At 44.8% G+C, this 24,431-nt stretch overlaps 2 protein-coding genes across 3 annotated transcripts in view; both read right to left on the reverse strand.

Moving 5' to 3' along the window:
• E23 (Early gene at 23) overlaps nucleotides 1–24,431 on the reverse strand; it is an 88,645-nt gene that overhangs the window by 55,817 nt on the left and 8,397 nt on the right. The window lies entirely within an intron of this gene.
• On the reverse strand, nucleotides 1,587–3,987 carry LOC138352311 (mucin-22-like). Its single transcript, XM_069304684.1, has 2 exons — nucleotides 3,977–3,987; nucleotides 1,587–2,652 (listed from the first exon to the last, which is right to left on the reverse strand). Exons 1-2 carry the CDS (start codon nucleotides 3,985–3,987, stop codon nucleotides 1,587–1,589), a joined length of 1,077 nt encoding a protein of 358 aa, XP_069160785.1.

Raw genomic sequence — 24,431 nt, forward strand, 5'->3', positions numbered from 1 at the left:
TTGCGTTGTTGTTAATAATGTTAGTGGAAGTGATGCTGTTTGTGGTTTGTGGTTTGAGATGCTAGTGTTAAATCATGCGGCTCTGTTAAATCATCAACATGTTCCTCTCTTTATTTTTTTCAATGTTATATTATTGCCTCAGTGACTTGAGAACCAAGAACCACAAATGTCACTTCCACTCATCTTGCAAGACACAAAATATTGACGCACAACATGGCCTTACAAAAGAAGACGTTGGTGTTTGACCAACTTACTCTCGCTATATTCTGTAAGTTTTTTGGATGTTGCCTCACAGAAGAGGCTGAGATAAGAGGGAGGTAAAGACTTATGGCAATGGAGTTAAGGTAAAGTAATTGTGAGAGGAAAGCTACCGGGGATTCGAGGACACGGAGCTGGGATATCAGGTCAAGGAACTGGGATATGAGGACAAGGAGCTCGGATATGAGGACATGGTGCTGGGATATCAAGTCAAGGAACTGGGATATGAGGACAAGGAGGAATGATATGAGGACAAAGAACTGGGATATTAAGACAAAGAGTTGAGATATGAGGACAAAGATCTGGAATATCGGGTCAAGGAGCTGGGATATGAGGACAAGGAGCTGGGATATGAGAACAAAGAGCTGGGATGTGAGGATAGAGTGAAGGAATGGAGCCCAACCACTTGAACCATAAAGAATCGCACCCCGACCTTACAAAAACCAAGATCGTCTCTACGGACCAGTCCAAAGAGGATGGGGGCATGTTATTGGACGGGAGCTCATAAACAAGTTTGCGGGCATAGTGCTTACATAAGTTTTAGCATGAACTGAGTAAAGTCAGATTGGGAAACAGTTAGACATAGAGTGGTAGAACAGTTAGACCTAGAGGGACTGTTAGACCATCCATAAATCATATAGATATAGAAGTTATTATCAATCTGCATTGGGAACTGGCTGATGCAAGTTGATGTTGGCAAATGTACTGGTTTAAGAAGACTAATTCACACACCAGAAAATGAGGAGACGACGACGACGTTTCGGTCCATCCTGGACCATTCTCAAGTCGATTGTGTTATCAATCGACTTGAGAATGGTCCAGGACGGACCGAAACATCGTCGTCCCTTCACTTTCTAGTGTGTGATCTGCTCATCATCAAATGAACAAATTCCTACCACGACTTAACCATGTCGTGGAACAGTTGACTGGAGCGCGTCTGGGGTAATTCCAGCACATAGGTTCGAACCCTCATCAATGACCTTATGGATTTGTTCATAATAAATAATGTTATATCGTCATGTCCTTTTAAACCTTACGGGATTATGCACAAAAACATAATACAGAATGGCATTAGGAATCTTTCTTACTAAAATAGACCAAGAAAACTAAATTCTGATTCTCATAAATGATATATATATATATATATATATATATATATATATATATATATATATATATATATATATATATATATATATATATATATATATATGTATATATATATATATATATATATATATATATATATATATATATATATATATATATATATATATATATATTCGGAAAAAAACACGTTGAAAAATAAAATATTGCTGATCGCGTTTTCAGGCACCATGGCCTTCTTCAAAACAAGATAACATATCTATTCCTGGTGGGGTCGTGGTGGACTCGGCTGCTGTGCTAGGGGTGGTGGAGGTCCCAGCTGCTGTGCTGGTGGTGGTGGAGGTCCCAGCTGCTGTGCTAGGGGTGGTGGAGGTCCCAGCTGCTGTGCTAGGGGTGGTGGAGGTCCCAGCTGCTGTGCTAGGGGTGGTGGAGGTCCCAGCTGCTGTGCTGGTGGTGGTGGAGGTCCCAGCTGCTGTGCTAGGGGTGGTGGAGGTCCCAGCTGCTGTGCTAGGGGTGGTGGAGGTCCCAGCAGCTGTGCTGGTGGTGGTGGAGGTCCCAGCTGCTGTGCTAGTGGTAATGGAGGTCCCAGCTGCTGTGCTGGTGGTGGTGGAGGTCCCAGCTGCTGTGCTAGGGGTGGTGGAGGTCCCAGCAGCTGTGCTGGTGGTGGTGGAGGTCCCAGCAGCTGTGCTGGTGGTGGTGGAGGTCCCAGCAGCTGTGCTGGTGGTGGTGGAGGTCCCAGCTGCTGTGCTAGGGGTGGTGGAGGTCCCAGCAGCTGTGCTAGTGGTGTTGGAGGTCCCAGCAGCTGTGCTAGTGGTGGTGGAGGTCCCAGCAGCTGTGCTAGTGGTGGTGGAGGTCCCAGCTGCTGTGCTAGGGGTGGTGGAGGTCCCAGCTGCTGTGCTAGGGGTGGTGGAGGTCCCAGCAGCTGTGCTGGTGGTGGTGGAGGTCCCAGCAGCTGTGCTGGTGGTGGTGGAGGTCCCAGCAGCTGTGCTAGTGGTGGTGGAGGTCCCAGCTGCTGTGCTAGTTGTGGTGGAGGTCCCAGCTGCTGTGCTAGTGGTGGTGGAGGTCCCAGGAGCTGTGCTAGGGGTGGTGGAGGTCCCAGCAGCTGTGCTAGTGGTGTTGGAGGTCCCAGCAGCTGTGCTAGTGGTGGTGGAGGTCCCAGGAGCTGTGCTAGGGGTGGTGGAGGTCCCAGCTGCTGTGCTAGGGGTGGTGGAGGTCCCAGCAGCTGTGCTGGTGGTGGTGGAGGTCCCAGCAGCTGTGCTGGTGGTGGTGGAGGTCCCAGGAGCTGTGCTAGGGGGATCGTAGCTGACGACTCTTGTCTATTGCCGCCAGCTGAATCGAGTCTTGTTCTGCGACGTCGCTGGTCGGTCCTGGCTCTCGTTGGTCGGTCCTGGACCTCGTTGGTCGGTCCTGGCCCTCGTTGGTCGGTCCTGAACCTCGTTGGTTCGGTCCTTGCTCTCGTGGGTCGGTCCTTGCGCCTTGCCTTAAGCATCATGCCTTAGAAGGGATGACAGGCTGCGTATCATTATTCTGTGGTATTTAAGACCCTCATCGATAACTGGGCAATTAATAATGTCGACGGGACTTGGAATTTACCTGTTGGACTTTGATTTTGATGGTTCTATGAATAAAGATGTTCTTATATCGTTCTCAACAGCCAGAGTCTCACTACCAGGCCTTGTAAACAAGGCCAGTTATCTTTAATTACCTGAGCAATTTTCTTTATTGTCTAGTATATGAATGAAAATGGGGTTGTCCCTAATAATAATAATTAATTAATTATATTGACAGCATGAATTTCTAGTTTTGGCCTGGTTTTACCTGTGCTTCAGGTTTCCTGCGATTTATTATCAGCCGTGCTGATAATACCTGTGATTATTATCAGCCGTGTTGATAATAATCAGCTGATTCAGGTTCAGTCAGATTTTCCACAATAGATGCAATATGGCTGCCGTCTAGAGCGACAGCTTCTATCGGCATCAGCGAGACGAAGCCATCTGTAAGGCCAAGGCATTCTACATATATATTCATCTCTGAGATGAATCTTCTCAGTATCTTCACTGCTCAGTGAGTATATTCATTACTCACGAGACCCTTCATTGCTGCCATACCTGGTTGATACCTGGTTGATGGGGTTCTGGGAGTTTTTCTACTCCTCAAGCCCGGCCCGAGGCCAGGCTTGACTTGTGAGAGTCCACTAGGCTGTTGCTTGGAGCGGCCCGCAGGCCCACATACCCACCACAGAATCTCTCCCAGACCCTTATAGTTTTGTGTTTTAAGGGCGCCAGAAGCCCCCGAGGGCACCTCAGCCCTGCAGGAGCCCTCCATAGCCAACAGAGCCTTCGGCACTTCGCGGGGGCTTCGGTATCCCGCAGACGCTCTGCAGCGAAAATCGATTCTAGCGTATATCATCTGCCTGCAGACCCTCAACTCTTGTACCAAAGATGTTAGGATTTTGTTTAAGCGATATCCGATTCCATATACCTCACACACTCACTTTCACGTACATGTATACTTAGAGGATTATCCGGCGATGCTGGATAATCTTCACCCCGAATGGTTAGATTTCGAAGCAGAGTTCGATGTGCGGGCTAATTGACGCGTTGCAGCTTACCAATCTCCCATGTTTCCTTGATGGCTGGGGCAGCATATTGAATACTTCGTCGTGTTCTCGAAGATGACAGAGTGTAATCTGGAGTTAGTTGGCCGTTGGTAGTTGGTCTTGGTTTGCTTCAGTCCCACGCCAATGTCCAGTCATCCATTGTCGCTATAGTTGTCCATAATTTTGGACTTGTTTGTCACGATATTTCTGGTGATGATGTGGTTATTTGCAGAGGCCTTGGAAGGGCCTTTTATATTCCTTGATAAGGCCTTGCTGTTTGGGCATTCTTAGGCGCCTTGGAAGGGATGTTGTTGCCATACCTAAATATTGAGTTCTTTGGTGATGGCAGTCTAAATTAAGCAGGTGAAGGCATAAATTACATTCTTATCTTTCAAGGACGTTATGTTTGGTATCAGGAGAGCTTTTCATGCGCAGCTTGGGAGTCTAGCAAACAAATGGTTTATGGAATTTAATCCCAACATGTGTAAGGTTATGTGGATGTGAAAGGGAGAGAGATCAGGAGGTAGCTACATCATAAGTAAACGGTAACTACAGGAACTGGAAAGAGATAAATATTTTAGGGGAAAGCGCCAAGCTATTACGGTTACATAGCACTTGGAAGGGGTCAGGATACGGATTTGGGATGGGACGGGTGGAAAGGCATAGTGCCCAACTATTTGGACGGTCGAGAGTTGAACGCCGACCTGCATGAAGCGAGACCGTCGCTCTACCGTCCAGCCCAAATGGTCGAAAAAAAAAATTGAGAGTGGATATAATTTCGACACGAAATGTTGGCGTGTAAGAGGACGTGTAAAGTGGTCTATGTTGGCGTGTATGAAGACGTGAAAAGTGGTCCATGTTGGCGTGTATGAGGACTTGTAAAGGGGTCCATGTTGGCGTGTATGAGGACTTGTAAAGTGGTCCCATGTTGGCGTGTATGAGGAGTTGTAAAGTGGTCCATGTTGGCGTGTATGAGGACTTGTAAAGTGGTCCCATGTTGGCGTGTATGAGGAGTTGTAAAGTGGTCCATGTTGGCGTGTATGAAGACGTGAAAAGTGGTCCATGTTGGCGTGTATGAGGACTTGTAAAGTGGTCCATGTTGGCGTGTATGAGGAGTTGTAAAGTGGTCCATGTTGGCGTGTATGAGGACTGGTAAAGTGGTCCCATGTTGGCGTGTATGAGGACTTGTAAAGTGGTCCATGTTGGCGTGTATGAGGAGTTGTAAAGTGGTCCATGTTGGCGTGTATGAGGACTTGTAAAGTGGTCCATGTTGGCGTGTATGAGGACTTGTAAAGTGGTCCATGTTGGCGTGTATGAGGAGTTGTAAAGTGGTCCATGTTGGCGTGTATGAGGACTTGTAAAGTGGTCCCATGTTGGCGTGTATGAGGACTTGTAAAGTGGTCCATGTTGGCGTGTATGGGGACGTGATAAGTGGTCCATGTTGGCGCGTGTTGAGGCTGGTGCAGGTGTATGCGCAGCGGCACGTGCTGGCGCGAAATTTGGCGCGTGATGGCGCGCGTTCACGTCTCTCAGGGTCACGTGACTTCACCACTACATATTACTCAAAACCGGGGGACTAATTTGGACGGTCCCTGGTTGATACCTGGTTGATACCTGGTTGATACCTGGTTGATACCTGGTTGATACCTGGTTGATACCTGGTTGATTTGGTCTCTGATGGTAATTGTCACCTTTGCGACCACTGGACTCTCCTAGCTATACTTGCAGGGGTTGAGCTTCGGCTCTTTGGTCCCGCCTCTCAACTATTGATCAACCGGTGTACAGATTCCTGAGGCTATGGAATTCTATCATATCTACTTTTGAAACTGTGAATGAAGTCTGCCTTCATCACATTATTTCCTAATGCAATCCATTTGGTAACTATTGTGACACTGAAAAAAGTTCTTTCTAATGTCTCTAAGGTGGAAATTGAATACCCCATATGAGCCAGTATCTTCTAGTGCGTTAAATAACTGGCTTTGCCTACCCTATCAATTCCTGTGAAAATCTTGTATATGGTGATCAGGTGTTCCCTAACTCTTCTGTCTTCCAGCGACAGAAGTGTGTGTGTGTGTGTGTACTCACCTAATTGTGCTTGTGGGGGTTGAGCTTTGGCTCTTTGGTCCCGCCTCTCAACCGTCAATCAACTGGTGTACTGATTCCTGAGCCTACTGGGCTCTATCATATCTACATTTGAAACTGTGTATGGAGTCAGCCTCCACCACATCACTTCCTAGTGCATTCCTAGTGTGTGTGTGTGTGTGTGTGTGTGTGTGTGTGTGTGTGTGTGTGTGTGTGTGTGTGTGTGTGTGTGTGTGTGTGTATTTGTGAGTGTGAAATTATGTCTAACGATTGAATAGCTAATTTAGGGAATTTTGTTTCCACCTGTTTCTTGATTTTCTTCTGCCACCTATTCGAAATTGCCTCTCCTTGCCTGCCCTATAATTTCTCCTAAGACGTTTAAAATATGGAGATCGTGTATTCTCTCGTTCACCCCTCTCTCTTCCACCTACGTGAGACACAGTCCGTTTATTTCTCCTTGTACATCACACCTCTTTAACCAGGGTCTAGTCTTGCGGCATATCTTTGGACCTCCTCCAGCTTTGCTGTGTGTTAGGCAAGATTTGGACTCCAAGCTGCCGTCCCATAATTTGTATATATTAAGTCCTGATTGACTCGTTCGTTAGGTGTTCGTATGAAGTTAATATGGTGGCCGCAGCGTCAGACTCAGCTGATAATATCCGGTTGATCCGAATTATTGCTTGCTTGATACCTGCTTGATGGGGTTCCGGGAGTTCTTCTACTCCCCAAGCCCGGCTCGAGGCCAGGCTCAACTTGTGAGATATTGGTGCTATGTCAGTGCTCACGTGTGCTTGTGTATTCGGGTCCTGTGAGAGATTCCACTTTATCAACGTTTATCTTCATTACTTTGCATTTGCCGGAATTAAGCTCTAGTAGCCATTTGCTAGAGTGACGGTAGCTAGTCCAGTCTATTAATATTTTGCGTGTAATGGCCCCCCTCATCCCGTCTGATGAGTTTCCTCATTTATCTCTGACACTCACGCTTGATCTCTCTCTCTCTCTCTCTCTCTCTCTCTCTCTCTCTCTCTCTCTCTCTCTCTCTCTCTCTCTCTCTCTCTCTCTCTCTCTCTCTCTCTCTCTCTGTCTCTCTCTCTGTCTCTCTCTCTCTCTCTCTCTCTCTCTCTCTCTCTCTCTCTCTCTCTCTCTCTCTCTCTCTCTCTCTCTCTCTCTCTCTCTCTCTCTCTCTCTCTTCCTCTCTCTCTCTCTCTCTCTCTCTCTCTCTCTCTCTCTCTCTCTCTCTCTCTCTCTCTCTCTCTCTCTCTCTCTCTCTCTCTCTCTCTCTCTCTCTCTGTTACCCTCAAAGATCTTTATGATAAGTCAAGGTTGGCACAACATCAGAAGAGACAAACCAACACACATTGATGACAAAAACTGAACTTCCTGTCGACTACGCTACAGACAGCGTGACTCAGCACAAATATCCCGCGCGTGGGCAGGTGAAAATAAAGAGGGATTTGTCAACGTTATAAAAAACGGTCTGATAGACACGCCGCGGAGCTCCGAGTCCTGATAGACTCGGCCCTGCTGCTGCCAAGGTCACTGGCAACACTGCCAGACTCGGAGCTGCCAAAGCCACTGGCAACACTGGCAGAATTTTTCGTTGCCATAACCACTGACAACCCTGGCTGACTCAGAGCCGCCATGACCACTTGGCAACAATGTCTGACTCAGAGCTGCCATGACCACTTGGCAACAATGTCTGACTCAGAGCTGCCACGACCACTGGCAACAATGTCTGACTCAGAGCTGCCACGACCACTGGCAACAATGTCTGACTCAGAGCTGCCACGACCACTGGCAACAATGGCTGACTCAGAGCTGCCATGACCACTTGGCAACAATGTCTGACTCAGAGCTGCCACGACCACTGGCAACAATGTCTGACTCAGAGCTGCCACGACCACTGGCAACAATGGCTGACTCAGAGCTGCCATGACCACTTGGCAACAATGTCTGACTCAGAGCTGCCACGACCACTGGCAACAATGGCTGACTCAGAGCTGCCATGACCACTTGGCAACAATGTCTGACTCAGAGCTGCCACGACCACTGGCAACAATGTCTGACTCAGAGCTGCCACGACCACTGGCAACAATGTCTGACTCAGAGCTGCCACGACCACTGGCAACAATGTCTGACTCAGAGCTGCCACGACCACTGGCAACAATGGCTGACTCAGAGCTGCCACGACCATTTGTAACACTAACAGGCTCAAATTTGCCTGAAAAGTTCACATCTGGAAGATGACGAGAGCCTCCCGGCGCATCTCTCAGTTCATCACTGTAAACATTGCAGAAACTCCCCCCAACCTTACCAACCCACCTCACCTATCGATACCAAATGCATAAATGTATCAATATTTTGAGGGGCTTTAAATTTCGACTAATATTACGGGCTATTCATGCCCGTGCCACCTCTTGGGTGGCTTAATCTTTATCAATCTTCAACTAATCCGTCTGACTTTGAACTGATAGGTCGATTCCCTACAAAATACGTTGCGTTAGGTGAGAGGAAATATTGTTTCCAAACAACACCGAGTGAAAAAGATAAACAATACATAAACAGCATAAACAACACCATAGAAGAGATAAACAACACCATAAACAACATAAACAACGCCATAGAAGAGATAAACAACACCATACACGACATAAACACCACCATAGAAGAGATAAACAACACCATACACGACATAAACAACACCATAGAAGAGATAAACAACACCATACACGACATAAACACCACCATAGAAGAGATAAGCAACACCATACAAGACTAAACACCACCTTAGAAGAGATAAACAACACCATACACGACATAAACAACACCATAGAAGAGATAAACAACACCATACAAGACTAAACACCACGTAAACAGTAGCTACATTCAAACAAGCATATCCTCAACCCCATAACGATGTTCTTCTGTTTGGTGTTTACTCGTTCCAAACAAGCGAAAAATAATCCAGTTTAGTGAGCTTCGGACGAGTATTGCTTGACAGGACCTGATCGTATTGACAGGCGTGTCAAGGAAGAGTGTCAACAGCGCCACAAGAACCAGCTGTGTTGCTGCTGGGAATAAAAAAAAAGAGTATTTGGAGCATTTGTCAAGTTTCTGTCATATTACGAGATCATCTCCATTGGGCTCCAATGGGGAAAAAATTGGGCCTAACTGACACACAAAAGCCAAAGCCTTTTAAATATCATCGAGTTTACCTCATCTTAGAAATCTTTCCATCAGTTTACCTGATATTAATTGCCTTTTGGTCAGTTTCCCCTGGTGTAAGTAAGGTGTTGGTCACAGATTACCTCGTCTGAGTTCCCTTTTAGAAAGAGTTTCTCTCATCTGAGTTATCTTTTGGAAAGACTTTACTTCATACTTATCATAGATTACTTATCACCCTCTTGATTTCCTTTTAACGATTTCTGTAGCTGCCCTACAGGGAGCCGGTCGGCCGAGCGGACAGCACACTGCACTTGTGATCCTGTGGTCCTGGGTTGGATCCCAGGCGCCGGCGAGAAACAATGGGCAGAATTTCTTTCACCCTATGCCCCTGTTACCTAGCAGTAAAATAGGTACCTGGGTGCTATCTGTCACGGGTTGCTTCCTGGGGGTAGGGGTCTTGTCGAGGACCGGGCCGCGGGGACACTAAAAAGCCCCGAAATCATCGCAAGATATCCTCATGATAACCTCAAGAAGCCCTTCCTCTTCTAGAGAAGATATCCGCCAGGTCTGCTGCTTTCTCCGTTTCCATCTTCATTCCCTTGCACTTGTTGCGATTGAATTCTAGTGGCCATTTGTTTGCTCATAACAGTAGTTTGAGAAGGCTTTCCTTTAGATTTCTGCATTTATCCTAGGTTTTGACATATCTTATTATCTCTGCGTCGTTAGCAAACATTGACACGCATCTGCTCACTCCTTTTAACCAAGACTGAAGTAGATATACAGCCATTCTTTCCCAGTTATGTACAATACGGGGTATAGGATATACATAGGATGTATATACCCTCCTATACCTTGAGTATAGGATATATATACACTCGTATAGAAGCGGAATATAGGCTATATATCCATCAAACATGAAGCAGGGTATAGGAGCTGGAAAGGATATTGGTCAAGGATCTTCTTGGATATGAGGAAGGAGTGAAGAGATGGTGCCCAATCACTTGCACCATCGGGGATCGAACGTCGACCAGTGACAAGAAGCGATGACGTCTCCCTTCCTGTTTTGGACGATAAGTCCTTAAGGTTCATGTATATAGGCGTATTTTACCCGATTTTACCCAAGTATCGAGGTAGCGTCTTCGTCTCTTCATCTTCTAGTGTGTGTGTGTGTGTGTGTGTGTGTGTGTGTGTGTGTGTGTGTGTGTGTGTGTGTGTGTGTGTGTGTGTGTGTGTGTGTGTGTGTGTGTGTGTGTGTGTGTGTGTGTGTGTGTGTGTGTGTGTGTGTGTGTGTGTGTGTGTGTGTATGCGGGGGGGCGGGTTAGGTCGTCGTATTTTACCCGTTATGTCTTGTGGTTATAATCAGCACACTGTTGGTGACCTTGAGGATATCAGGACAACGAATGGTTATCCCCCTAGTGTGATAGCGTCTCAATATCTGGCACCTTAGCGAGGTTGCAGTCATCGAGGCACTTATCTTCCTGGGAACACGCAAAAGCCAAAGTTGCAGACTATTAATTTATTTAAAGATGTTTGAAGATAATTAAATTAGAAACACAACAGAAATACTCCAGTTTATTCTGGAAAATGATAAGACAGTTTTATGATCGAGGAATTACCTCCTCTCAGCTGTATATTTGATTTTGTTATCACTCCAGCTGTGGCTACAGATTATGTGACCTAGTTAAGCAGGAGCTGGCAGCAGCATCGAGTGAAGAGCGACCAAATGTGGCAGCATTAGACCTTAGAGTTGCTAGGGTGAATGACCGAGACCTCACGCAGCCCACACTAACACAGAGATGTCTGACACCCATGCCACTCGGTGTATGCCAAGCTGGTACACAACACAAGGGTCCACACACACACACACACAGACACACACACACACAGACACACACACACACACACACACACACACACACACACACACACACACACACACACACACACACACACATGCAGGCTGCACTAACGTGGCTTTTGTCGGTAAAGTAAGATATTATATATGTTTTTGTGTGTTCTTACGTGTGTTGATGGTTTTGCTAGAACTTATCTTCAAATTTACAAATACAATACATATATATATATATATATATATATATATATATATATATATATATATATATATATATATATATATAGGGGTGGTAGGATAAGAAAATATTAGTGTTCAGTGAGAATCCATATGTTTATTGTTGAGTATATGTCGTGTTGGACCTATCAATCACTACGGAGTGATTGATTGATTGATGAAGCTTAACCCACCCCAAGAGGTGGCACGGGCATGAATAGCCCGTAACAAAAAAAATTACTGAGTGAGATCTATTCAGCTCTGTATAGCGATATATCTTATATCCCACCTCTAAACCTTCTATACCTTGACGTGTCAATTAGTTCTCTTAACATTAACCTGTCCATCAGATTTTCCCTTAAAGGTGTGACTGGACTTGGTTCAAAACATGTTCCTCGTTCAGTACATATCATTTGCCAACGAACACGAATTTCCATACATATCTATGACTCAAACTTCTTGTCAGTTGATGAATGATGAATGGAAATTCATCAATGACCTTCACTCATCCACTCATGAATCCTAGGGCAGAACCTTGTGGAACCCCACTTCCCACTCCTCTCTGGCCTGACTTATTCTCTCTGATTATGACCCTTTGTTTCCTGTCCGTCAAGTATTCCCTTACCTTTCCACTGTCTTTCCTGTTAACCCGCTTGTCTCTCCATCTTCTGGCTCAGTTTTTGTGAGGAACTATTACAAAAGCTTTCTGGTAGTCTAGCAAGATGTCGACGATGTCTTTCTGTGGACGCTGTGTATGTGTACTCAGCTAGTTGTGTTTGCGGGGGTTGAGCTCTGGCTCTTTGGTCCCGTCTCTCAACCGTCAATCAACAGGTGTACAGATTCCTGAGCCTACTGGGCTCTATCATATCTATACTTGAAACTGTGTATGGAGTCAGCCTCCATCACATCACTTCCTAAAGTGTGTGTGTGTGTGTGTGTGTGTGTGTGTGTGTGTGTGTGTGTGTGTGTGTGTGTGTGTGTGTGTGTGTGTGTGTGTGTGTGTGTGTGTGTGTTTACTAGTTGTGTTTTGCGGGGGTTGAGCTTTGCTCTTTCGGCCCGCCTCTCAACTGTCAATCAACTGGTTACTAACTACATTTTTTTTCCCACACACCACACACACACACCCCAGGAAGCAGCCCGTGACAGCTGACTAACTCCCAGGTACCTATTTACTGCTAGGTAACAGGGGCACTTAGGGTGAAAGAAACTTTGCCCATTTGTTTTTGCCTCGTGCGGGAATCGAACCCGCGCCACAGAATTACGAGTCCTGCGCGCTATCCACCAGGCTACGAGGCCCCCCGTAGCGTGTGTGTGTGTGTGTGTGTGTGTGTGTGTGTGTCCGGGGACTACTAGATAACACACCTGGGCCAGACAGGGAGAGCAAGAGAGCAGGCACCCCCCACCACCGCCAGGTATAGCTCCAGGCGCAGCTATTGCTGCTACACGGCCAGGAAGTGACTTTAACGGTAAGCCGCCGCCGCCCCCTTCACCATGGGAAGGGGGAATGGGGATGGGGAGAGGGGGGGGGGTACGGAAGAGGCGTACGAGAGGTGGTTAATGGTGAGGGAGGAGAGAAGCCGTTGTTTGCGTAGGGGGAAGTACTGAGGCGTATATTACGCGTTGTAGGGAAAGTGGACTACAGAAGGCAAGAATGAGGGGAACTACAAGAAAAGGCAAGAATGATGGGAACAACAGAAGGAGGCAAGAATGAGGGGAACTACAGGAGGAGGCAAGAATGATGGGAACTACAGGAGGCAAGAATGAGGGGAACTACAGGAGGAGGCAAGAATGATGGGAACTACAGGAGGAGGCAAGAATGATGGGAACTACAGTAGGAGGCAAGAATGATGGGAACTACAGGAGGAGGCAAGAATGATGGGAACTACAGGAGGCAAGAATGATAGGAACTACAGGAGGCAAGAATGAGGGGAACTACAGGAGGAGGCAAGAATGATGGGAACTACAGGAGGAGGCAAGAATGATGGGAACTACAGGAGGAGGCAAGAATGATGGGAACTACAGGAGGAGGCAAGAATGATGGGAACTGCAGGAGGAGGCAAGAATGAAGGGAACTACAGGAGGAGGCAAGAATGAAGGGAACTACAGGAGGAGGCAAGAATGAAGGGAACTACAGGAGGAGGCAAGAATGAGGGGAACTACATGAGTTGTGAGGCAAGTTTTAAGGACTTCATAGTGGAAGCGTGTGGGAAGAGAAGTTCAGGGATGTGTGTGAAGTGAATTACAGGAAAGGCGTCTGGGAAGGAAAGGCAATATAGTAACGTGTGGAAAAGGAGTCACAGGAGCGTGTTGCAAGGAATTTACAGGAGTATGTGGAAGGTAAATTACAGGTGTGTGTGTAGGAAGGGAATTACAGAAGAAGCGTGCAACAGTAGAATTACAGGAACGTGCAGTAATGGAATTACAGGAACGTGCAACAATGGAATTACAGGAGCGTGCAGGAAAAGAATTATAAGAAAGAGGTTAAATATCAATATACTTTAAAGACATTGCACTAACCACAAAACTATAGCTGTTTGTCAGTACGACAGCCAAGCACAGATTCAGAAAATAATTAGAGACAGATCAATGCAGAAGACAATAGCGACCAGACGACATCACCTACAACATCAGGATCTGCGAGTTGGTACAAGAATTCCACCAACTATGAACCACTTATTCTGATACCAGCTAACAAAAGAACTGAAGCGTCTAGATGCATGGGACCAACGCTTACAGGTTCCAGAAGATGAGAAAGAGGAGATATCATCCGTGTGGAGAAATGCCCGACAAACCTGCCTGATAACATTTACTGATATATAATATACTGATAATATAACCGATAATATATCATATACTGGTATTATAACCACTGGGACATTATCTAACACATCGCAGAGCTACAAACTAAAACAGATTGTTAACGAGACTTAAGAACGCAGAAGAAATTGTTTAAACGCTTTGGACGTAATCTTACTGAACCCCAGCACATGAGACATAAATTCTCACCCAGCGCCTAGGAGAGAAATGAGCAACAACATCTTCTTGCCTCGCCAGGATTAGGACCTTCCAAAGACATCAATCAAGTGGGTCTGTGGGCCGCTCCAAGCAACAGCCTGGTAGACCAAACTCTCACAAGTCAAGCTGGCCTCGGGCCGGGCTTGGGGAGTAGAAGAACTCCCAGAACCCCATCAACCAGGTATCAAGTATCTCTCACGCTGCACAGCAACACCCAAATTGCAATACTCCCACTAAAACAGTATGCAATTAATGTGCAATAACATCCACGCCATCCAAAGTGATTTGCTGGTTCTAGGGAAGAAGTAGCTGGATATGGAGCCGCCATTACCACTCCCGTTGACCTCAACCTGTTCTGTTTAAAGCACGTCGTATTGTGACGGCTAATTACACACACATATAACACAACACAAGGAGAATGAAAGGGGGAAGGGTAGGACAAAGGAACATAGAAACTGTAATGGAGAGGACCCAGAAATCCCCTGTAATGCGTTGTGTGTGCCTTTCTCCGAGGCTAAGAGCCCCTTCTTCCAGCCAGAGGTGGTACAGCAACAGTCTAACGGAATGAACGGAAAATTACAAATCCGGGGAACAGTAAGCTGTACATAGTTCAACGTTCAAATCGCCTTAGAAGAGCAACAGTAAACAGTTCAAAGTTCACTGTTCAATCGTCAGACACGAAGAAACAGTAACTGTTCACTGTTCATGATTGGCTAAGCACGAGGAACGGCAAACGGTCCCCCCCCCCCGTTGGCAGTAAGGTTAGGTATATGTTACAGTGGTACCTTGAAGACCACTATATCAAAGCTGAGATAGCGACGTGATGATAGCAATACAGATACTGTTGTGTAGTTAGTTATATAGAAAGATAGCGACGTAAGGAGAGGTATATAGTTACTAGCGTTCAGTTAGTTATATAGAAGGATAGCGAGGTAAGAATAGGTATATAGTTACTTGCGTTCATTTAGTTATATAGAAGGATAGCGAAATCCTATATAGTTATATAGGACAAATACACCAAATTCGATTTTGATATATCAGGTGAGGTTTATATTTTATAATGAAGAAATAAATTTACTAAAAAATAATTGATCATATTTATCTGTTCGAAAGTAACAAGGTCTCTGTGGCAGAATAGGCTTCGTTTCAACGGGCATCGAAAAATTGCCAACATATATATTACAACCTTAAATCGATCTTTCTTTTCCCTCTCTAGTCCTCCACTACTCTCTATCCAAATTCCTGCACTCTTTCACCAGATCCCTGAGCTTTAAACCTAGCCCCTTCACTCTCTCCCTAGCCCCTTAACTCTCTCTCTAGCCCCTTCACTCTCTCCCTAGCCCCTTAACTCTCTCCCTAGCCCCTTCACTCTCTCCCTAGCCCCTTAACTCTCTCTCTAGCCCCTTAACTCTCTCCCTAGCCCCTTCACTCTCTCCCTAGCCCCTTAACTCTCTCTCTAGCCCCTTAACTCTCTCCCTAGCCCCTTTCACTGGCAGTTACTACACAAATGTGTTCATTTTCCAACCTTCATTTATATTTCTTTTTTATGGCACTAGTTGGCACTTTTGGGTGGATCTACCTTTATCATCTGACAGGATGTGATACCTGTCGACATGTTATTTTGTATATGTATGTATGTATGTATGTATGTATGTATGTATGTATGTATGTATGTATGTATGTATGTATGTATGTATGAATGAATGTAACAGAAAATTACCTAAACATTCAGGAGTCTGAGCGCAGTTCACTCGAGTTGGATTTTAAGCTGTTGTGGTGCCCTCACTCGAGTACTCATGTTCTGAGTGAAGTTATCTCGAGTACTTACGAGCCTCGTGCACTTATCTTGATCTATCTTCAGACACCTGTTTGCTCGCTATTAAATTTTCTATCCGCGCTCTTCAATAAATACACACTTTGTATTTCGTAAGTAAACGCTGTATATATCTAATCCCTTGTGTGTGTTTTTTTTGGGGGGGGATTAAAGTTCGTGCGTTAAGCTTTAATGTAAGATAACTCAAGATGCGGGTTGACCTCTTCCCTAGAAGACATGCTTAAGAAAGAAGAGAATATTAGAAACAGCGGCAACGTTCCCTTAGCGGTTATTGACCTCTATGGTACTATCGCCGTGGCGCCACGCTCCAAGGGAAACACTGTCGTACCGCACAACTCTCTCAGATAAAACACTAATGTTAGTTCTACAAATGTTAATTTCTCGTTAGTGGCATATACAACATGTGCCGGATGACCACTTTGCTCAAGGAGGTGAGGTCTAAGGGACAACAAGAGGGCAAGCTGTTGTTTTCACTCCAGGATGTAGTGAATCAACTGTTGAAATTACTGCTAACATTTCAGGAAGAAATAACTGTATATTTTTACTAATTACAAGTTTCAATTCACAGAGTTGTTGTGAATGATGACCCACAGAGTAAGACAAGTGTGTGGACACAGCATACAGCGATTTACATGACCCTTGATTACAGGCATTGCAAATCTAACCATTACTTAAAGGATGAAACTTTAAAATTTTTGTTGTCACGAATTTGCTATACTTTAACCCTATTCACTATAGCTAACGAGATGCAACAGAGCAAAGTAACAGGCTGAGCAACTGTTTTGACTGAGCAACTGAGCAACAGCAGCTGAGCAATTTCCATACATAAAGTTCTAATAAGTGGATTAAAACTGGGGAATGAATTTAAGAACAGTATCGGTAAATGGAAAAGTTCCACCGACCTTTGCCCGTCTTCTAATCTTGTTTCTTGTTTCTGCTGTCATCGAAGGTGCCTATTTCCATTTCGTTCCTGTCATCTGTCCGCCCGGGGGTGAGACAGTAATCAGGGCCAATGCCACCCAATCACAAAGTCTCTTGAACTTAGCAACTATGCGACGGCCAATCAGAAGTGGGAGGGAATAGGGGTATCAGTACTGGGAGAACCAAATTGTGTTGAGCCTGGGAGATCAGATCTGGTGGGATGGGACATATGTACCCAAGCTTATCCTCGTAACCTAAGAGAGGGTACCAGGATGAACAAGTCGGTTCCATGACATACTTGTTGCGCCAAGCGCATGATTTATATAATTCTTGAATAGCGTGAGATGTTGTTGTTGTTAAAGATTCGCTACCTGGAACAAAAAGTTCCAAGTAACACGGGCTATGGTGAGCCCGTAGATATATATTAGCGTGAGAAATATGATCCCCCAGAACTGACCGAAACGTCACCATTCTCATTTCACGAGTGTAAGGTTCGGTTATGTGTCTCAGCTCTTTATTGTAAGTTATTCTAACCCTGAATTTGTCTGGCATATTATAAAACTGAGTTTAATACTGTGGCTGAATGATATATATTTTGGTTCGCATTCCGATGTTATCGATCTGAAAAATTGCGTGGAAATGAGACTGTTCCAAGATGCCAGCGGTGAAGGGGGGTGGGGGGGAGAGAGAACACTAACATGTGTTCTCTGTGTGAACAAACACGGCACACACGAACACCTCCCCACCCCCCCACACACGCTTGTGGCATTTCCTTCCTTGAAACTCTTGGCGTTTAAGGTGCGTGGGGGGAGGGGGAGGGGGGGGGGAGAATGAGGGGGTAGGGGGTTTGGGGGGGCTTTAGGGGGGGAGGGGGTTTGGAAAGCCGTGTGGGCGTAACACAGGGAAGTGAGATGGGACTCTACGTAGACACACACACACACACACACACACACACACACACACACACACACACACACACACACACGCACACGCACGCACACACACACACTTTTTAAGTGTCAGAGTGGTTGACAAATGGAATGCATTAGGCAGTGATGTGGTGGAGGTTGACTCCATACACAGTTGCAAGTGTAGATATGATAGAGCCCAAGAGGCTCAGAAACCTGTACACCAGTTGATTAACAGTTGAGAGGCGGGACCAAAGAGCCAGAGCTTAACCCCCGCAAGCACAAATAGGTGAGTACAAACAGGTGAGTGAGTACAAAGGCCTCGTGGTTCAGTGGACGGCGCTCGGGGTTCGTAGGGTCCGAATTCGATTCCCGGACGAAGCAGAAACAAATGGGCAGAGTTTCTTTCACCCTGATGCTGCAGTTCACCTAGCAGTAAATAGGTATCTGGGAGGTAGTCAGCTGCTTCCTGGGGATAGGTGTGTGTGTGTGTGTGTGTTAGATAGAAATATATGAAGTAGACCTAATAGAGGAAAAATAAATTAATTAGAAATGCGGGGCCTAGAGCTAATAGCTAGATTCTGCAGGCACAAATAGTAAATACACACAGACTCGTCTCAGAATTGCGAAGGATAAGGTACGAAGAGAGACTGAAGGAACTAAACTTGATGACGCTAGACAGGAGAGAGAGAGAGAGAGAGAGAGAGAGAGAGAGAGAGAGAGACGGGGGAGACATGACAAAGACATAAAATACTCTGAGGAATTGACAGAGTGGATAGGAGGAAATGCTCACAATTAATACCAATATAATACGAGGGCATAGATGGAAGCTTGAGACTCAAATGCGTCACAGAGATGCCAGGAATTTTTCTTTTAGCGTAAGAGTAGTGGGAGAAAGAAATGAACTGAAGAACCAGCTTGTAGAAACACACTCTATTCACAACCTTAGAAGTAGATTGCATTAGCAAACTAGTGGATAGAAAATTGGGATCTCTGAGCTTGTGCTTGATCCTGCAGGCACAGATAGGTAAGTACAGATAGGTGAGTGCTTGCCGTGGCAGTCAGCGCTCTGGGGACCAAGTCATAATGGCCCGGGTTCGATTCCCGCTCGAGGCACTCTGTCACTCACTGCATTCCCCACTACTTTACTCGCATCATTGTAGCATAATACACAGTACACCTCTCACCATATTACACTATAATGTACTCACATTATAACCAATATTTCACCATCATCACAATACACGATAGGGAGTCGGTCGGCCGAGCGGACAGCACGCGGGACTTGTGATCCTGTGGTCCTGGATTCGATCCCAGGCACCAGCGAGAAACAATGGGCAGAGTTTCTTTCACCCTATGCCCCTGTTACCTAGCAGTAAAATAAGTACCTGGGTGTTAGTCAGCTGTCACGGGCTGCTTCCTGGGGGTGGAGGCCTGGTCGAGGACCGGGCCGCGGGGACACTAAAAGCCCCGAAGTCATCTCAAGATAACCTCAAGATAGCTCAAGATAACACATTCCATTCACCTGGGGTCTTAGTGACTCGAACCCTGGACCCAACGTGTGTGAGGCTGAAACGCTATTGACCGAGCTATTGAGTAACTTGAGGTTACCTTGAGGTGTTTCCGGGGCTTAGCGTCCCCACGGCCCGGTCGTCGACCAGTTCTCCTCGTTGCTGGACTGGTCAACCAGGCTGTTGGACGCGGCTGCTCGCAGCCTGACGTAGTTTTAATAAGGAAAATGGGATGTTTTTTTCCACGGAAGTATGACAATGTACACACACTAGAAGGTGAAGGGACGACGACGTTTCGGTCCGTCCTGGACCATTCTCAAGTCTATTGAGAATGATCATTTCATTCTTCATTTCTATCTTAGATCCTTTTTACTCATATTCTTTCCTAACACTTACCTTCCTTAACTTCCGTATTTCTTTCATAGCTCACCTACCACGAAGGGAGATCAACACACAATGTCCTGTAATTACATACAATAAATCTTTGGTTTGTGTGGATGATGTATTCTGATCCACTACAATCGCCAACATCCACATAACGTCGAACCCCTGTATAAAAACACTATACACGAATCAGACACCACGCAAGAACACCTATACACGAATCAGACACCACGCAAGAATCCCTATACACGAAGCAGACACCACGCAAGAGCCATTATACACGAATCAGACACCACGCAAGAATTACTATACACGAATCAGACACCACGCAAGAACACCTATACACGAATCAGACACCACGCAAGAGCCATTATACACGAATCAGACACCACGCAAGAACCATTATACTCGAATCAGACATCACGCAAGAATTACTATACACGAATCAGACACCACGCAAGAGCCATTATACACGAAGCAGACACCACGCAAGAGCCATTATACACGAATCAGTCACCACGCAAGAATTACTATACACGAATCAGACACCACGCAAGAACCCCTATACACGATCCAGACACCACGCAAGAACCACTATACACGAATCAGACATCACGCAAGATCCACTATACACGAATCAGACACTACACAAGAACCATTATACTCGAACCAGACACCACGCAAAAACCACTATACACGAACCAGACACTACACAAGAACCGGCCGTCCTATAAATACCACAAGATACCATACACATTATATCTCCTGATAAAACTGCTTAATACGATGCGTATCGGTTAGTGAACCCTGAAATAAGATCTAACCCTGAAGTCCCAGAGGTCTGTAAACTGACTATACTTCTGGTTATCGTAACTCCGTAAACAAGTATACTTTCGTCTACTTCCACAAACAAGTTTACTTAGGACTACCTCCACAAACAAACTTACTTACGTGTACCTTCAAAAACTAGCAAGTTTAGCTCTATCATCATTAACAAGTTTACTTAACTCTTCGTCCTTCAACAAGCATTCTTAACTCTACCTTAAATAACAAGGTTATTTAACTCTACTCTCATAGGTATGCTTATTTAATTCTATCGTTATAGAGAAACTTACTTACTTAGAGAAACTTACTGCCTCTATAGGAACCTTACCTTTCTAAATTTCCTATTTAACGCTTACCTTACCTTACTTGCCTACCAATCTTAACCCTCTCTTACCTAAACTTTGCCTATTTAAACCGTACCTCCTATTTAAATCTTACCGATATATACCTTACTTCTCAATTCCCTAATTATTTGTACTCTACCTTCCTATACCCGACCTAACCTAACCTACCCTAACCTAACCTAACCTAACCTAACCTAACCTAACCTAACCTAACCTAACCTAACCTAACCTAACCAAACCCAACCCTACCTAAACCTACCTAACCTAACCTACCTAATTCTTGCCTTCCTTAACCACAGCTGTTTATAGTATTCTCTATTAAGCTCAGCCTCCTAAAGTGTAATTTCCTAGATTGATTCCTTAAACTGTCTGTTAGAACATATGTAAAGATCTCTTGATATCTTCTGTGGCTGTCAGTCTTGATATTTTCAATTCCTTAATTATAACTTGGGACACAGACTTTTTTATATATAACTTTTTCTGTTTGACAAAAGCGACGAGTTTTTTTGGTATCTAATTCACAGATATTTTTGTTACTGTTCCATTCTGTTTTGGAAATTCGGAGCTGGTGCTCTTTAAACTTATGTAATTTTTTTTTTAAACTCGGTTTTAAAGCTTGTTTTTAAAACTCGGTTTTATTTTGCTCCGAAAATACTGGTTTTACGAGCATTTCTCTAACCGGTTTTCTTATCTCAAAACACCGTATATTATCTCACAATTCCGAAGTCAGTTTTTTTTTTTATTTTAGTGCCGTTTTTATGAATTTACAAATCCACAGGAGCCGTGATGAGGGTTCGAACTTATGTGTTAAGTTTTCCCAGACACGCTCTAGTCAACTGTGCCACAACATGGTAAAAATAATGGCAACCTGGAGTGCTACTGACCCCCACGAGTAGCAAAGGCTTCCACTGAAGCCTAACCAGGGGGAGGGGGGTGTTTCACCACTTGTATGGGTGTTTTTCGTCCATAGATTGATAAAGATTAAGCCACCCAAGACATGGCATGGGCATGAATAGCCCGTAATTTTGTCCATAGGTCTGCATAAGTCATTGTATCCGGTTGCCACGGCAACCCTGCGATACCCGGGTTCTATCTTGCGAGGACTCACTCGCTGTTAGTGATACGAGGCTCAAGATAAGGAGGAGTTGGGGTAGTGGGAGCCATGTTGGCTGCTCCCAAGTTCACGACACCAATTCACAGTCGCGCTAACGCACGCACACACACACACACACACACACACACACACACACACACACACACACACACACACACACACACACACACACACACACACACACACACACACACACACACACACACAAACACATAAATACACGTGCTCTGGAGGAAATTCAGATTACACACAGAACCGCTGAATCTGAACGGGAAAGAAAATTACATAATGCAAATTTTCATATATAAAAAAAACTAACGCAACACAGGAAAGCGCTCACAACCTCCAGAATAGTGAACGAACAAGAAGAGTTAAAAGGGAGGAAACCTGAGTGAAAGTTAAAGGAAATGAATGAATTACTGCGAAAATGCAGGTAAAGGGTTTAACAATACAGAGCAACGAGAGGATGATTATTGAACCTCAAATACAGGACTTAAAACCCATTTCCTGGAAGCCATCCAGGCTGGCTTGAAGACATAACAAAAGCCATGTTTAGTAAGATGACTGACGTCTCCCTCAATATAGCCACGGCCGAGCGAACCATTCAGGAAACTACACTTGCTGGAGAAGGAAAAAAAAATTCACATTGTCATACATGACAAATAGGAACTTGAAATCAAGTTCAAAAGTCATAGAAAACGTGGCCATTGTTGATGTCTTCACCGCCGGGAGCGACCTGAGATGATATATATATATATATATATATATATATATATATATAACACATTGCCACAGAGGAATATAAAATACGTCTTGTCGAGGGAATAAAGATTTATCTGATTGTAATTGGGTTCAGGGACGAGAATGCACTCCTGACAGCCGAATGAACCCGAGTTCGATTCCCGGGAAGGTCGGGAGAGACGTTTGGGGCATCTCTCTTTATACCTGAGGCATCTCTTTGCCCAGTGGAATACAGTAACGTGGACATCAGCTGACTGTTGAGAGGTTATCTTGAGATTATCTTGAGATAATTTCGGGGCTTTTAGTGTCCCCGCGGCCCGGTCCTCGACCAGGCCTCCACCTCCAGGAAGCAGCCCGTGACAGCTGACTAACACCCAGGTACCTATTTTACTGCTAGGTAACAGGGGCATAGGGTGAAAGAAACTCTGCCCATTGTTTCTCACCGGCGCCTGGGATCGAACCAAGGACCACAGGATCACAAGTCCAGCGTGCGGTCCGCTCGGCCGACCGGCTATTCGCCCATGTATTTCCACGGGTCGACATCCCTAATTATAATTATATACTGGTGTCAGCATCTTCATGATATATATATATATATATATATATATATATATATATATATATATATATATATATATATATATATATATATATATATATTTATATATATATATATATATATTTATATATATATATATATATATATATATATATATATATATATATATATATATATATATTCAGGGGTCAACATACCCCATATGTTTATACTTGGGCTAACCTCCCTATTGGTATGTATGTCCTCTGGGTAGCATCCCATGATATGTAAATTTTGGGGTCAACATTCCCTATTATATGTATATCTTGGAGCCAACATCCGAAATGATACGTATAACCTTGGGGTAGCATTCCCCATGATACACATTGCGGGGGGGGGGGGGAATTAGCCTCAGCTACCATCCTCTTTTGTCCGGTCGTGTTGGTCGAGTGGTTAAGGAATCCTGGTTAAGGGGTACTACCTGTGATTGAGTTTGTAAGGGACCCTCGGTCTCGAAGAAGAGGATATGTAGCATCCTAGAAAGACGTTTGTGGCTCCCACGTACGCTTAAATTTTGTCTTTTACCACCACCTATATATTTGCAATTAAATAATTCATTTGATTGAAAACTTCATTACACAATTTTTTACACCATTGGTTACATTGGTTACATGTTACAAAGGTACAAAGTTAGTTTTCACAGATTGTCGAGTTCCTCCAGCTCCTCAGATGGCGGGCTCTACAGTCTCCTGTTGTTTCAATCAGCTTGGAACCCAGATACTTAAGAAAAACTTGTGGTACTTTTACCCCAGGCACCAAGTGTCTGCGAGACAATGGGGACAATATTTTAGCGGTGTTCCAGATCTCTGTATATAAGGGATTACTGCTGCTTGATCTTACTGTATTTAGCTGGCTGCTTCCCTATGGGTGGCAGCATCACCCGGATGTGTAAACACTGACGTCAACGTAAGTGTTGGCAAGGTTAAAACACATGTGTACTCTTACACTGTCTACCAC

Source organism: Procambarus clarkii, chromosome 53 (assembly GCF_040958095.1).
Source record: "Procambarus clarkii isolate CNS0578487 chromosome 53, FALCON_Pclarkii_2.0, whole genome shotgun sequence".
NCBI lineage: Eukaryota > Metazoa > Arthropoda > Malacostraca > Decapoda > Cambaridae > Procambarus > Procambarus clarkii.